The 17,809-nt window shown below is 33.4% G+C and overlaps 1 protein-coding gene across 1 annotated transcript in view; it reads right to left on the bottom strand.

Annotated features, from left to right (window-relative positions):
• Positions 1-17,809, bottom strand: part of PTPRK (protein tyrosine phosphatase receptor type K) — a 586,650-nt gene that overhangs the window by 118,104 nt on the left and 450,737 nt on the right. The window contains exons 9-11 of the mRNA XM_017879345.1: positions 16,250-16,359; positions 14,636-14,837; positions 11,029-11,134 (exon numbers count right to left, since the gene is read on the bottom strand). Coding sequence (XP_017734834.1) covers positions 11,029-11,134; positions 14,636-14,837; positions 16,250-16,359 — 418 coding nt within the window. The remainder of the gene's footprint in view (positions 1-11,028; positions 11,135-14,635; positions 14,838-16,249; positions 16,360-17,809) is intronic.

Raw genomic sequence — 17,809 nt, forward strand, 5'->3', positions numbered from 1 at the left:
ATTTCCATGAAAAGAAAGAGGTGAGTAGGTAGAGGGGAGTGAGAAGGAGAGGGGAATAGAGAAATATGTGTGTGTGTGTATATATATATATAGAGAGAGAGAGAGAGAGAGAAAGAGAGAGAGAGAGAGAGAGATACACTGAACATGTGTCTATGAAAATTAAAACAGTTTAGACTCTGGTATAAAATTCTAATTTAATATAAACTCTTATACCTACAAATAAAAGATCTTCATAGATTAAACAAAAGGACTTCAAAAGAAAGAGTTAAATCATAATTTAACTGATAAAGATTTTCTTTTCTTCCTAATTATTCAAGCTCCCATTTTCCATTAAAATATTGCTAATAAATCAGTAGCTTGGTATCCATCTCGTTTCCTATAAAAAGCGAACAGAACTTGTATTAATGTCAGAAATTGAGATTTGAGCAAGCAAGGCAGAAGTCTATGTTATTTCAAATTATATGTGCTGCATCGTTCCCTATACCTTTGCCAAGTTGGGTTGCTAAGCTTCTAAGAATGCTACTGACAAGATGCATGGTCTCTGAGGCATCCATGGAGCAGGCACTTGTCAATTTTAAGATATAGAAAATACATAAGCATAGCCCTGGAGAAAGAAGAGAATGATCATAGCTGACATATGCTATGTTTTATTTTAAATTTATAATTCATATTTGTATATTATACATTTTCCTGTCCTGTGGATGCATCCACATATGCATATAAACTCCCTCATACATGCTCTCCAAACAAATGTAACCTTATATTCTCGCCCTAAAGAATAATAACGATAATTACCTATCCTTGTTAATCATTAATCTAATCCTTAAAAATAGATTCCTCATTAATGATCCCATACCTCTAGAAAAAAAAAAAAAAAAAACAGAAAATCTAGTGAATGTTCAATCTTAACTAATTCTATTACATTGACAGAGATTCTACATTACAAATTAAGGATACTTCATGCAAGACAGCTTGTCTATTCAGATCTATGAGGAGCAAAGTAAACTGCCAGTGTTGGAGAACAGTGAAGGAAGAAAAGGTGCAATAGGCTCCTTGGGAAAGAGCCTTAAGTATGGTCCCATAGAAAATAAAAATCAACGCCTTGGGTTGAACTTTCAGATTTGGCCCTATTCTCAATGAAATGAAAGATAAATTATTTCAATTTTATAAGTTCTAAAATACAAGTGACATGCTTGTTTCAAAAAGAATAAATTAAGAAAATGATTTCCACATATATACAAATATAAATTACAGTGCAATGCACTTTAATCTTATATATCTTTACCAATATTATGCATTTATTCTTTGAATGGTCATTACGGAAATGAAGTATTATATTTTTGTTACTATTAAAACTGAAGCAGAGAAATTGAGCTCCATTAAAACTTAAACCAGGAGCCTCACTTTGTTCATTCTCTACTTTATACTATAGTGTTACCAACTAAATATTTGTGCCCCCTTCCCCCAGAATTCATGTTAAAACCCTAGTTCTCAAAGTGATAGTATTTGGAGATGAGGCCTTTGGAAAATAATTAGGTTTAGAAGAGGGGCCCTCATCAAGAACCAGATCCAAGAGCACCTGGATCTTGGACTTCCCAGCCTCCAGAACTGTGAGAAATATTTCTTGTTTAAGCCACCTAATATTTTGTAATATCAGCCTGAGCAGATTAAGACATATACATACAAAAAGACTTCTGAGAATTGGCTTCCAAGCATACTTTCTAAAACATTCTTTGCACGATGAGTGACATTAGATGGAAAGCTAGTTGGAGATAACCGGATCATCCCACTCTATACCTCTCCCACTCTACCACCACCCATACCAGGAGAAACGTCTTCATGATATAACATTCAGCTCAGTTTCTAGATATTTTTTAACCCCAAATATGTTTAACTCCAAAAGCTGATACAATAGCCATTACATTTTCACATATTATACTTACTTAAATGCCCATTATCCTATTTGAAACCACACTTGAATATGTGGTTTCAAATAGGATAATGGGCATTTAAGTGTTTGTGAAATGAATACACCGCTTTTGCCTTTTCTGTTGATATTTTTGCTTAGGACATTTCCAATATATTTTTTTTCTTTCTTCATGAAAGTACATTTTCACCTGAAAATCCTGAACATTATTTGAAGAGTAAGAATTTTCTCAATTACCTTTTTTCCTGTGACATTGTATCCATTAATTCATTTTCATTCAACAATTATATATTTAATAGTTATCATGCAGGCTCTGAGGACAGAGAGGTTAAAACAAACAAACAAACAAAAAAACCTGGCTTTCACGGACCTTATATTCACTTTTATTTATTGAAATTTCTAGTGTTCTACCATTTTTAGAATGCTTTCTGCCCTTCTCAAGTTTGATACAGTTTAAAACAACAACAAAACTAAAATATATACTTTCTTTTTTTTTTTTTTGAGACGGAGTCTCGCTCTGTCGCCCAGGCTGGAGTGCAGTGGCCGGATCTCAGCTCACGGCAAGCTCCGCCTCCCGGGTCTATGCCATTCTCCTGCCTCAGCCTCCCGAGTAGCTGGGACTACAGGCGCCCGCCACCTCGCCCGGCTAGTTTTTTGTATTTTTTAGTAGAGACGGGGTTTCACCGTGTTAGCCAGGATGGTCTCGATCTTTTAAACTCTGTCCACTTATGAACCTGTGACTGTCCATGGTAAGCATTTAAAATGACTGAGACAGCTACCCAGAAGCAGATCTTCAGAGTCTTTTAAAGTCATCTCTCATACTCTCTTTTGCCATTATACCCAAACCAAACTGAAATTGTACTTCTTTTCTATAACATCACCCAGAAATACCCCTTCAGTTTAAAATCTTGATACACACCTGTCTGCTGTACTGCTGTCTTTCCGTTCTGGACCTCCTCAGCATGCTACCTTTTCAGGATACTGAAAATATGAAAAGTACCTTTCCTTGTACTAGTATCCCTCAAAATCCTCTAGTGGCATTTTACTCTTCTTAGTTGGGCTCAGTCTTTAGTAGGTGTGTTTCTGAATGCATCATTTTGTGTATCTATTTCTACCTTTTTTCATGCCCATTGAAGAGGCATTTTTATAACTCATACAGAGATCAATTGTAATCATGGTGAGTCTTTAAGAAGTATTTACATTTAGTGAAAACAGCTATAAAATAACAAAAGTCACAATAGTCTATGTTTAAAAGAAACTATCTTTACTTCATTGTTCAATCTGAGAGGTTGTTCTCTAATCACGTTTCCAATTTTTAAATCTGTTTCTGTCCTTATTATTTTCTTATTTATCAATACAAATTTAGTAAAAGACAGAAATAAGAAATAAGAAATCGCATTAGAAGTGAGTTGACTAATTACATGAAATGGGCTTGTGCTTCTTCATTCTTCTGGTTGTCTAATTACCTAATGGTACTAAACTCTAGCTAGATCTAAATATTATGTGAGCTCAGTACTTTAGTAATTAAAAATATTCCAAAGTCATCATAATATTTTAATCACTCTACACATAGTTCATATATTCCCCATTCCTTTTAATAAACTTCAAAATATTTCTGTAAATTTAAATTATGTTAAATCAATATATGGGTATCATGAATCTTCATTCAATACACAAAATATGACTTCCTTATTTTTTTAAAAATTAAAATGACATATTTTACTATATTATATGGATGTTTCTCAACTTATGATGGAGTTATGTCCCAATAAACCCATTACAAGTTGAAAATATTGTAAATTGAAATGCATATAATACATCTAACCTACTGAACATCATAGCTTAGCCTAGTCTACCTTAAATGTGCTCAGAATATTTACATTATCTTACAGTTGGCTAAATCATCTAATACAAAATCTGTTTTATAATAAAGTGTTTGATATCTCATGTATTACATATCACTAGCACAGGATAATATCAACATTCAAAATTTGAAGTACATTCAAATTTCAATGGTTTTGCATCATCATTTTAAAGAAAAATCATAGATTGAACCATCAAAAGTTGAGGATCATTTGTAATCTAATTTGATTAAACATTGGTATGTAGTCATTTTTTTTGGTTTTAGAGAGGCCAAATAATGACTTCTCATCATATAATTTCCCCTTAGTTGTAAGACTAAGAAAGAAAATGGATAAGGGGATTTTGCCGTTAACTCAAAAAGAGACTATGTGATACATACAGTAGACAGTATTTTTAATTTAATGCTTACAAAGTATGAGGCTGAACCCCAAATTACCTATAATGGTCTGCCATAGATTTTTTAAAAAACCCATTACTAAGTAAATACTCTGTGAACATGGTTATAGTTTTAGCTTGCACAACCTCTTGGTGACAGCAAAATAACAAGTTATACAGTGGTATATAAACAACCTCAAATTTAATCTAAAATGTCTTCTTAAGGCTTTAGGAGAAATTATCTAGCTCCAGTATTTTACTATTTGTCTTACAAACAATCTTCTCAATGTCCCAAAGCTATGGTTGCTTCTACTGCCAATATTTTAGTGCCCCAGGGGGTAAAGATTTAACTGTCATCCCTGGTTGTCTTTCCAATCCCTGTTTTTCACCTTTACACACCTGAAACACATAAGTCACTTCTCTCATGACTAATCTCCCTGTAAAAGGAACTAACAGTTACCAAATAAACACAGCTCAAAATCCCAGCATTAACTTTAATAATTCCTATCTTTAACCAAGTTCTATCTCCCTGTAATTTTTCTTAATAATGCCTTTTAATATACTATTTCTCTCTATCCTCATTTCTTCCATTCCTTCATAAGTCAAACTCTGTACTTTTTACACTGGGGTTGATAAATTACTACATTCCTTACCTTGTATCTCCATTCTTGTTTTATCTCCTGATATTTATTTTCCATTTGAAGCTGGTATGACCATTGTTACCCAAATATACTAAACATACAGTCAAGAATTTCTGACTTGCTTGTCTAGTTTTTCTACTTCTGCCATGAAGCCTTCTTGAACGATCTCATTCCTCAGTACTCTGTCTTCTAAAGACAATGGAGTAATTTTTGAAGTGAGGATGATTGAAGGGCGACATGGGGGTAGAAGTCATAATCACATGGATGCATGTTTAATCTTTTCCTAACACAATGACAACAATTATAATGAAAAAGATCCATTGATCAGAACCATAAATAGTATTCTCAAAAACTCTGGGGTGGAAAAAACAAAAGGCCTAGCATTGCCGTCTTATAATATTTATTGCTTATATGATACATCAGTATGTGAACGCGGCACATTACAAGTACCAACATGGTACATTACAAATATGTTTGATATTATACTGTTATAAATAGTTTTTTAGGTATATGTCTTTTCTTTAGCAGATTATAAGCTTACTACAGAATGTAGCTGTTATTTTTAGCTCCGGTTCATTGGTTCACCAAATATTTATTGAGTATCTGTTACATGTCATGCATTATTTTAAGTACTGAGGTTAAAATAATGAAGATAGTAGTGAAAGTCTCTGTTCTCATGAAGTTTACATGCTAGTGGGGAGATACAAATAAAAAAATAAATTCAGAAAACCAACACACATCAAGAAGGGATAAGTGCTCTAAAGAAAGATACATCAGGCTAAAGGAAAGAGGGAATGATGGGAATGCAGAGTGCTACTTTATATGGGTTGGTCAAGAAATCCCTATGTGATAAAGTATCCATTGGGCAGAAATCTGAAGAAAGAAAATATTTATACTACGTGGGTACATGTATTATCTCTTCCTGCATAACATATTACTCTAAAATTCTGTAGCTCAAAGCAACAAACATTTATTATCTCACAGCTTCAGTGGGTCAGGAATTCGAGAGTTGCTAAGCTAGGATGGGTCTGGCCCAGGGCTTCTCATAAGGTCATAAGCAAGCTGTGGGTTGGGACTATGGAATTCTAGAGACAGGAAAGAAGATTTAACAAGAAGGGCATACCTCCTCCTATTTTGGTTAGAAAATTCTAACAATTCTACCTACTATGATTCTAGAGAATAAACATAAATTAAAGTAACATCTATTTGATCTAATTGGACCATATGACCTTTATGCCCATAAAATAGGGCAAAAAGATTATTTCAATCTCTGGTTAAATTTCAAGATGGTTTTATTTGGAATTCAAGTAAGCTCTAGGTTAGGATAGTGGTTAGGAAAGTCAGAACTATTTGATATCTTTAAATGTATGTAATGAAACAGACTATTCTGCAGGTGGATGAGGATGGCCCCAAATTTTAAAGCTATGTGACCCAAGGAAGACATACAACCCTAACATACATTTGTCTGTTAAGCTATCAGTGAACTTAGAATATCGGATAATTTCTTTTCCTAATTTAACTGTGGAAGAAATGGTGGTTTTGACTTTATTTCATGACTATATTTTAATTATCAAACTAAATAGGTGGTGCTTAATGTTATGAAATGCAAATTAGATGTTCTCCATAAATCAAAGTAACCCTAGAATGGGTAGCTTCCTGCAGCTCAAAATTGGTAGCGTTTCTATTTGGAAAATGCTGAAATACAATACATATTCATTTATTAACTTTACAATGAACAGCCTCACCACAGAGAAACTATGTTTTTACAATATGCTGCTGTTATTTTCATTCTTTGAAAACACAGCTACATTGGGTCAATCTTTTAATAAATGGGATGATCTATGGATTATAATTTGTAATTATATTTCCCCAGGTTAGAATTTTAATTCATTTTTGAAGAAACCTTTTAGAAAAAAAGAAAAGGAATTACGTATTCTAGGGAATTGATTCTAAATGTAGACGATATTCATTTTGAATACAGTAATGATTGTCAAGTGATGACAGTTGTAAGGATAGATCTCAAAAAGTTGGTAAGGAGATTCAAAGTTCTACTTAAGTCAGGCAACAATGTTCAGTTTTTAGAAGGATTATAAAATCAAAAATTAATTTTGTCAAAGAACCATACTTGCCAGCACTGCATCGCACATGTTCTACATTAGCATAGGGAGGCTGCAATGGGTAACAGAAGGACAACGTGGTTGGTGAAACTTAGTGCTGCATTTTGCAGAACGGGATTTTTCACTGTGGTCATTACTTCTTATGTAAACACCATGATCTCTTAGAGATTAAAACTTGGTGAAAATATTGGTGAGGTAGACAAAATTTACAAAATAACCCCTCTTTTCATAGAGAGACCATTACTTTTTTGATTTGGGTAGCAATACTAAAGTGTTTGTTATCACTTAATAACCTCAAAAAAGAAAACCTTGAATTCTGAGATGTCTTTTTGCTCTGCTATCACTTCAAATATAAAAGCTACCATCTTCTCTCACCTAAAGTCTCCACTTAAAACTCTCTTCCCATGAAGCTTTTCACATTCTACTGATCTAAAACCTTATGTAGGAGGCACAGCCTTTCCTGCATTTCCATTGCTACTTTCTTAATACGGCCCATTAGCACTTCTCACAGGGACTACTCCAGCCTTCTGGATTATCCCCAGTCCATTCTCTATGTTTCTATCAGAGTGAGCTTTCTAAAAATGTAAAACTGCCCATGGTCATTTCTGCTTACGGTCCTTCTGTGCCCACCTTCAATTTTGGGGCTGGCACTAAACAGCCTCTCCCTTTGTTCCCTGTTCACCTCTCCAGCATCAGCTGCTGTCAGTTCTCCCACAGACCCTTCACTCTCAATGACCTAAGCTATTTGCAATTCGTAAATGCATCAAGTGACCCTTGGCCATGCTCATTTCTTCCTCTCCTCACAAATTCAGCTCTAGCACCACATTTTCTAGCTCCTATGATTGCACTTACCATACATCATTGTTACCAGTCATTCATTTAGGAGTCTACCACTCACATGGGTGCACATACTATTCGCCTTAAGACTTCTATTTCAAGTATGCAGCTCAGCTCCTGGCAAATATAGAATGCTATTAAATCAACAAATTTATAGAAACCATTGCCGATTTCAGCTTTCCTAATAAAACTAACTCTGTATAACAAGATTTCCTAGTTGCTATGACAGACGATTGTAGAACTGGAGTTTGTTTGATATTAGGAAGACCAAGCAGAAAGAATACATATTTCCACTGGAGGTAGGATGAATAGATGGTGAAATGCAAAATGGTAGAGGCTAGTAATGCTATAATTAGGGAAGGACAGAACTCAGTATTTAGGTTCTATGATAGCCAGTAAGCTAACTCCTGGATGCTCTCAGAAGATTTAGTTGGGTAATATGTAATTCTGGTTTATTTGGGAAGGCAACAGGGGTGGCAGGGGGAAGGGTCACAGAGTAGAATAGCATCGAACATTAGCAGAGAAGAGATTTTGATAGACTGACATAAACAAAGAAAAAATTGACTGGAAAGTAAAATTGCTTCAAGTACATTTGAAGTGAGTGATGGGAATACAATCAAAGATTTGAGATACCAGACCATAAATTCAAGGTAGGAAAACTGATTACATCAAATTGAATCCTCATTTTTAAAAAATTAAGGCACTAGATTAGATAAGCCTCATGATAAGGTTACAGTTGCTGGTAGGGAGACCGAAAGTAGGAATATGGTCAGAGGAAAGGAAGACAGCACTACCTGACTGAAGGATTCAGAGGGTAAAGGAGGCAGGGCTCATCTGAAGTCAGATTACTTGACTAGACGTGTCTGGTCCCATCACCTGGCACCCACCTGTGGGTGAACTGGGCAAGTCATTACAAAAACTAAAGATGGACTCGGTGGGATTAGCCTGTCAGTTAGAAAGCAGATTTTATCTTCCTGGTGGTAACATTCACTTCAAAAAAATCTGTTATTTGTTTATATTATTATTAAATTACTTCTTCTTGTAATATTCCAGGATTGAAATTTATTTTTCTGAGCTCTAATCTCCAACAATATATAATTTGAAGTTCTCAGTCACTGGCTCAATTCCAGAAAATTTCAAAAATCTTGCCAACAAATACAAAGAGGAGTGTTTCTAATTGGTCATTAGAAATTATATAAAGGTAATAAAGTAAAAGACTTTAAATTTACAAACATGTATCAATAACATATTAAGTTAACAAAATTCTTGAACATCAGCTATGAGCAAAGGATTTACAAGGCTGCAGCCACGTCTGATAGTCTATGACAAACCTGGGCAAAGATTCTGTGTTTTGTTGTGGTCATTTTATTTTTGATTTACAATACCTGGCACAGTGACTGGCATAATAAATGATCATGAATGTTTGTGAAAAAAATTGATTAAATGAATAAATAGTTAATGTAAGTTACATTATATAGTACAGTTATGCAAAAATAATAAAAAATATGCTGTGTTTGCAACTTACGCAAAATAAAGTTGAATTCACCCAAATATCTAACTTTTAAAAGATAAATGCAAATAGCTGGTAGCTGATTTAAGCACCAGTAACAGAACTGAACACCTAAAAAGTAAATTTTGTCCCAGGTAAGAACATGTGAATGACTCTGATTACTTGTCAATAGAAAAAGATAAGTGCAGGCATTTTCTCTTTCTACTTTGGATCAGCAATCAGATTCACTCACAGATCACTGATTCATGAACAGCACTATATACTTACTTTGAATTTTCAAGTAGCCAGTGTTTCATAAGTGTTTATATTATAAGTACCCCTCAGCCATCTCTTTTCTCTGGTATAGTGTTCTCATGATTTTTAGCCAGACAAGACTCAAGAGTTTCCTTTATGACTTGTATTATTTTATCAATACATTCTTTTAAATTAAGAAAAAATATTTCTTCATTTCCAGTGATATAGGATTGTTTTTGGTTATTTGAATGGCTAATATGTGCTCATGAAGTCAAATGTATACCTTTTACACAAAGAACAAAGATTAGTTTTATTTTCAACTGAATGTGTAAATGACTTGATATAAACCAAGTATGAAGTGCCTACATGGATTTCTGTGCCTTTATTTATTTCTCATTAGAAGTTTGATAATGAAATGTCCACAAAATCACATGTTTCAAATGGAAACTTGTTTAAGTTTTGGATATTCATCTAATTACAAATGTGCAGAAATTAAAATGGTTGAAACAATTTGACTCAGTTCCTAAAAACCACATGGCTCACAATTTTCTGAAAGATGGGGATGTTAGATAATATGAGACTTTACTGTTGAAGATAAAGAAAATGGCAAACTGAACATTCAGTTTACTATGGAATGCTTGATAAGGAACAATTCAGGAATTAAAAGGTCCCATAGGCTTCTTGTGTTATAACTATTTTGCTTTTATTTCCTCAAAGCTTCTTATTTTTCAATCATTCATATGAAATTATTCATAACTGATTTACTGCATTTTACAGGAGTTATTTTCTCATTCTATTTCTGACAAATATCTTCAAAGCTCTTACAACACAGATACCAAGAGAGGAAGTGAAATGAAATGGGACTAGACGGGGGGAAAAGGGCAATGCTCTTAAGTCAAACTGCACAGAGAGGTGAATGGTTCAGTGCATGAATATCTCAAAAATGCCCTTAGAATTTTGCTCTTAACTACAGGTCTGTCAGCAGGCTTTGTCCAAATGAAAAACTAACAAACCAAAGCAAACCAAACTAAACTAAACAAAAATAAAACTTTCCTGACAGAAATTCTCCAATGAATGTCTCTTAGAAATGAGCCACTTTATTAGCTGCTAAGTAACCTTGAGAAAATATTTCTCCCCTGATTCCTTTTCTTTAACTCTTATAGAAAAGAAAATCCTTCCCCTGCCCGCCCAGTTTCTTATATCTCAGTTTCAGTTACCTGTGTTTCAATTACCTACAGTCAAACTCGTCCAAAAATAGGTAAGTACAATAAGATATTTTGAGAGAGAGAGAACACAATCACCTTTTATTATATAGTTGTTTTTATTATTAGTTATTGGTTGTTGTGAATCTCTTACTGTGTCGAATTTATAAATTAAATTTTATCACAGGTGTGCACATATAGAAGAAAACATAGTACAGTCTGTATAGGGTTTGTTATTTTCTCTGGTTTTAGGCATACTTGGGCGTCTTGGGATGTATATACCTGTGGATAATGCAGAACTATTGCAGTTTTCTCCTCTTACCTGATAGGAGCACCTTTGGCTTGTGCTGGTCTCAACAATACAGTTATTGTGGTGGCAGTTTCATTGAGAGAGGCATCAACTCCTTCATAGTCAGGTAAAGTTGGAGCTGATGAGTGATGAATGAGACAAAAAAAGGTTCAATTAATTTATAGTAATATATTATAGGTCAGAATGAAGAGATGATCTTAAGTTAGGAAAAAAAAATTCACCTAATTATCTATAACGTATCTTGTTTTATAGCGTAACATCTCCAAATGAATTTCAACTCTGGGAACTTAAAACATCAAAAGCTAGAAAATCAAGATTTGTTGTGGAAATTTAAATAATAATCTGGCAATTTATGACACACATTCCAAATATTTTGTGAAGATGCTCTCCTTTTAGTTTCCTGAGACCTTCAAGTGAGTAATGATGGGAGGAAGGGAAGGTAGTAACCGAGAAGATTCCGCAGCAGTGATTATGGAGTCACATAATGAAGATCAGGAGCTATGAACAGCAGGAGCTGAGGTCAAGGGCTGCCTGGTGAAACAGTGTCATTTATGATCTTACAGCCTAGAAAGACCCAGTATTCTTATCCTAATGTTTTTCACAACTCTGATCACAAGAGAAACATATCAAGAAGTGTGGTGAATGAGAATGGAAATCTTAGTTTTTGTTCATCAGGGATATTAGGTGCCAGATTCTTGAAAATAATAAATTTATAAATTTTTACAATATTTGATAATGCTTAATTGGGGACTGGGATCTTGAGGGGGAGAGTTACTTCAAATAGCTTTGGATGACTTCCATGTAGAAAGCTGTTTAAGAAGTATATACTCAATGAAATGTGTGCATTATCTCTATCCATTTGTTGAACATTTACTGAATATATACTATGTGCCAAGTTTTATGAGAAATGCTATGAATATAAAGACAAAGCATATCTCTGATATTTATAGAATTAAAAGTAGGAATTCACATTTTATGAAAAGAGTCTTAAAACCAAAAAATTATAGCAAAATGTTAGGGGACAAAAGTGGAAGACCATTTGCCAAAACAGTGGTTCTCAAACTTGTATGATCAGAAGCACCTGGAGGGCTTGCTAACACAGAGATTATAGCCCCTCTCTCCTAGAGTTTCTGATTCAGTATTTCTGGGGAGGGACCTGGCAATGTTTATTTATAGACACTTCTCAGGTGATGTTGATGATGATGGTCTGGGGTAGGGGTCACACTTTTACATTAGTATTGGCAGTGGAATGATGAAACCAGAGGGCTCAGGGTGTCTAATGATGTTTAAGCCAAATATTAAAAAGAAGGGTAAAAACTCATCAGGAAGAGAAAGGATGAACTAAAATTCTGAGAGAGGAAACAGAATATCTGAAGATAACAAAATGTGAAAGGGCATGGTATGTTTAAATAGCTATAAGCTGTTGGCTGTGCTGGGAACTTTGGGTTCATGGGGAGAAGTGGAGGATGGGAGGAGTCATGCAAAGAAGGACCCTGAATGCCAACACCGAGTGGATCATTAGACTTCATCCCGCTGATTATAAGATACAAGACTGTGAAAATATTTAAGAAGGAAATATCTGTGGATTAAAGATAGATGTAGAAATACAGTGAAGATGGATAAGTCTGAAGGTAGGGATACCACTTAGAAAGATATTTCAATAATCTGTTTAAAATACTGTCCAGATGGAAGAAAAGGAGCAGTGACATTAGAAAGAGATTATTGTCTGACAGTTTTTTTAGGAAGCAAACCCAACAAATATTAATATAATACATGCACAATATGTAGTATGTATGTGTGTATATATGTGTATGTGAATGTATGTGTGTATATCAATAATTCCCCCAACCACTATGCCTTCAATAACTCGATTTCACTGTCATTTAAATTATTTCTTTTTAAATACTGAGCAATGTAATTACTGGACTCAGGGAATAAATTTAACAATAAATTATCTGAAAAGTTCAAGTAATGCTGAGAATCACACTAACCATAAATTTTATTAATCTTAATGTGATTACTAATTGTTCTCAACATAACGTGATTGCAACCAAGTTTTTAAAGTACAATCAAGTACTCATTGCACTTAGGTTAATACATGTGAAACTGAAGTTGAATAATTAAATGAAAAAAACCAGATGGATGTTCTGGTCCTTTTTATAAACTTTATGTTCAACACAAACACAGTATCTGAGCCTTGAGAGACATACATACTCACACACAAACACATTTATGGTTCTCAAAAATTTACATTTGTTTTCAGTTTTGTAAGTTTATGTAAATTTTGTAGCTGTCTCTCTTGAAAAATCTTACTCAATTATAGCACTACTGCTAATTCCAGAGGGTAGAAAACCTATCTCAGTACATTGTAACATCACCAAGTCCTATTTTCTGGTAAAGTGATTCAATTCACATTTTAAATTCATGATTTGTAATGTTCTCAGGAAAGAAAATTGCAATTTTAAAACATTATTATTTTATAATATAATGGATGATATTTTAAATGTTTTTTATTGGAATATTAAGATAAACAAAATGTTCTTCCAAGGAATTATAACTCATAATGGAATAGCTAATTTTATTCATGGTATAAATTTGTAAAGTTTGTATTATATTCAACACATCTGCAAATAACATTTCAGACTCAAAATAATTTGGAAAGTATATGTCTTCCTTTTGCTGCAAATGGTATAGATTCAAAAAATTAAAGACATATTTTATGGGTATTAATGATGTATCATTAATATTTGCCATGTAGAACTATAATAAAATGAACATAAATGAACAAAAGAATTTACAAAGTCAAAATTTGTGCTTTTCTACATTGTGTGGCTGACCTTTAAATAATTTATTTTCAAATTTAACTCTTCAGTTACATATACAATATGTATTTATTTTAGTAATCTTAAATAAGAAAAAACATTATGTAAGCTTTAGCAGATTTAGGCCATATTACAAAGCTAATTCCTTGCAAGAATTTAATCAGGTTTAACTGATGATAGCACTGAAGGAGAAATAAGCTCTGTAAACAATTTAGTCAAATACAAACCATGCAACTGTGAATACAATAGAATGTAAAGTTTAATTTATCAACCTAAAATTCTCCTGTATGTTCCCATTCTGAAACTTACATGTATTTATGTAAGATTTTTAAGTGTGAAAGAAAAGCCCATGTTTGTTTAAAATTATCATAGTGTCAGGGAAAATGAAACAGAAACAAGGTATATATAGTACTATAATACTAGAGAAAGGATCTTCTACCATTTTTTTGACAACATTCATTTAGAGTAAAGGTCTGACACCATAATAATTATCAACTCCTCAAAAGTATCATAAGATCTATTAGGATTTATAATGAATTTTAAAAGATTTTAATACAGATTTAGCATAAATTTTTTAAGACCACTGTCAATCAAAAGTGACTATTTCAGATGCATTTTGGTTTGGACATATAATTCATATTCAAATAATTCTTTCCAGTGCTTTCAATTATGCATAACTATATTAAAGGTTCGACAAGCAAGATGAACTATACTTGGTTTATATGTGATTCTCCAGGATGTGCCATTATAAACCAATGCCATAATCAATCCTATTTGTAATTTATTAATTTGCATACCTGAGATATTGGTGGTGACATTGATGGCTGTGGCTGGTCCAAAGCCTTTGACTGTGCTGGCTCTTATGAAAAACTGGTACGTGGTTCCAGGGTGGAGATGCATAAAGACATGATGTGTACTGTTCCATAAATTTGATACAGTCTGGGGAGGTCCAGCCACTGGAACTGCAGGATCAAACGATCTTATACTGCTATAGCTGATCTGTTTTAAGAAATACATTTATTACCGATCTGGTATCCATCATAAGAAATTGTAAATAAACTCTTTATAAATAAGGCAGTATGCAAGGGGATCCATGTGGAGTCAATGGTAATTTTTTCTTTTCCTTCTCATGTTGATTTTGTTATTTCTGTCATGCTGAAGTTCTATCTACGTATCAATCAATCGTCTACCTATCTACAGATATACCTGGAGTTATATCTGATCAAACCAATATACACTTATTTTCTTCCACCAAAAAAAACACAATAAATTATGCATACATAAAAAATTTTATAGCTATATACTTTAATGTATATGAAACACAGAAAGTGTTCAACAAATTTTATATATTATTATTATTATTTATTTTTTATTTTTTTTTGAGACGGAGTCTCACTCTGTCACCCAGCTGGGAGTGCAGTGGCTGGATCTCAGCTCACTGCAAAGCTCCACTCCCGGTTTACGCCATTCTCCTGCCTCAGCCTCCCGTAGTAGCTGGGACTACAGGTGCCTGCCCACCTCCCCCGGCTAGTTTTTTTTTTGTATTTTCTTAGTAGAGACGGGGTTTCACCATTGTTAGCCAGGATGGTCTCGATCTCCTGACCTCTGTGTGATCCGCCGTCTCGGCCTCCCAAGTGCTGAGATTACAGGCTTGAGCCACCGCGGCCGGCCTTATTATTAACATATTCTATACTTTGTTCAAGTTATATAACAAATTTCATGTAAATAGTACTCAAATATGCAAACACAGTTGGAAAATATAACATTGCACTAGTGATTCTTATTTCCATAATTCACTCTGTAGCCATTAGAAATGTAAGCATTTATGCTGTAATCAACGCTATGTAGGAACAGAACTACACATTTGTGTAATCTAAATGATTCTTTCATTTCTTCTTTTTTAGTTTCTCATATTTGAAAAGATAATGATTTATATTCAAAGCTGGAATGAAGCTCTGGAAAAGTCAGCTTTAATATCTGTTTTGCTTTTTGGATATTATTCCTTACTCTGAAACAACTGAAATTCAATGACTTCTCCTAAATCACAGTATGATAGGAGTTTCTTAATTTTATAAAAGGAAAATGAGGGTTTTAAATATGTGATTATTTATTACTATAACCATCATATCTGATAATGACTATCCTGCTTCCCTAAATCAAAAAAACAGCAACAAAAACATGCATTTTTTAAGAATTTGAAAATTCTAGATGCCATACAAAATACTTATTTATTTTGATGCTTAATTTTGGAATCAAAGAATTTGTAAATTAAAACAAAGGAGAATAATGATTTTAATCCCCTAATCCTCATTTACGTCTTTTCCATATTTCCCTCTAACTTTTCCTTTCTTTCTCGAAACCTTTTATTCCTTCAATTCATATTTCAATTAACTTCCTTGTTCTCCCAGTACCTCATATTGAGTGATGATTCCATTTGGATCCAAGGGTTCTTTCCAGTTCAAGAAGATCTTATTTTCAAAGGATGTTCCTTGAAGAGATTTTACTGGTACGGGACCAGGCACTACAAAACACATGAATTTTTTGTTATGAAAATGCTTATATGAGAAACAGAAAAAGTAAATCAGATAAGCTAGATAAACAGGATTAAAATAAATATAAAGAAAATAAATTACAATGTGTCCTTAGAAACAAAATAAACTATATGACTAGTTCTCTGATTTTACTTTGATATATGGGAATTTAAAGAAAATCTATAAGGTTCTGATGCAGAAAATGTAGAAATGCAAAGTTATTTTTATTCAAAAGAATATTCTGTCACCTTAGAGAGCTGCATAAATTATGTAGTCTAGTTTTCTCTGTTGTATACCTCTAATGACATGAAGATCTTATTTGTAATTTGTTTCAAGAATAGAGCTGTATTTCCCTGAAAGATTTTTTTGAAGATTATGTGAATGCCCCAAAGAATCTCCATAAACAAAGTTAATAAAATAAAAAACTACAATAAAATTAACACTCTTTGGTCTGGAAAGCCGAATCACACAGCAATGAATTGAAATGTCCATTAATAGCCAACCTTACTTTTATAGCTATACGTATTAATGTTCTGCAATTTTAAAAAGGCAGTATTATTACCATATTTAAAGAGTTATTACAGATTGATAGGTTCAAACATCACTGCTTTAGGCTTTTAAAGGAAATTCACTTTTTCAAATCTAAGAATTAACTAGTTTATAATGTCAGACTTGTTTAGAACTCAACAATCTGCACAACTACTTTTGAAGTGTCCCCAGCTATGACCATATTTGCAGAACCTTCGCTTCAGTCCTTACTTTCAAATGTCATATAACTGGCCATACCCAATGGCAACACTGAATGATGCACCAGCATCTATTGACAAAATACCAGATAAAAAATTCTTTGTTATCATGTTTTTTTCTTTTATATATTTTATTTAAATACTTAGCTGCTATTTATTTACATGAATATCCCCTTTCTAGTTCTGATGTTTTAAAATATATACTATCTATCCTACTTGGTTCAAAATGTGTTTCTTTTTGAAAATGTCAACTGAATATTGGGCAAGCAAAGCATACTTTTTAATTAATATTTTCCCTTAATCTAACGTTTCAGTGAACTTCACACATGACATTATCTAGAAATGTAGTTTCAAAGTATATAGCAATTTTGTGAGGATTGAAATAAATTAAAAATCACTGGATCAAGGGAAATACATTGCATTGTGGCTAGGAGCATCAAGAAATTCCGAATGATATATCATGAGAGCAGGATTTATTTCAATCTACAAGGAGACTATGAATGATATTATGACCTCTGAGACAGGCAACATAATTTGATACATTGAGGAAAGGAACCCACAGTAAACAGAAAAGATGCCAGCACTAAACTTCAGAGGGTATGTTCAAGCCATTGTCAGCTGAAGACTCAGAAGTTAACAGAAGGTGGCATCCGTTCCCTCCCTGTTCCACAGTATCAGCAAGGCTGTGCTGCTG

The sequence above is a fragment of the Rhinopithecus bieti genome, unplaced genomic scaffold (genome assembly GCF_001698545.2).
Source record: "Rhinopithecus bieti isolate Rb0 unplaced genomic scaffold, ASM169854v2 scaffold_19, whole genome shotgun sequence".
Lineage (NCBI taxonomy): Eukaryota > Metazoa > Chordata > Mammalia > Primates > Cercopithecidae > Rhinopithecus > Rhinopithecus bieti.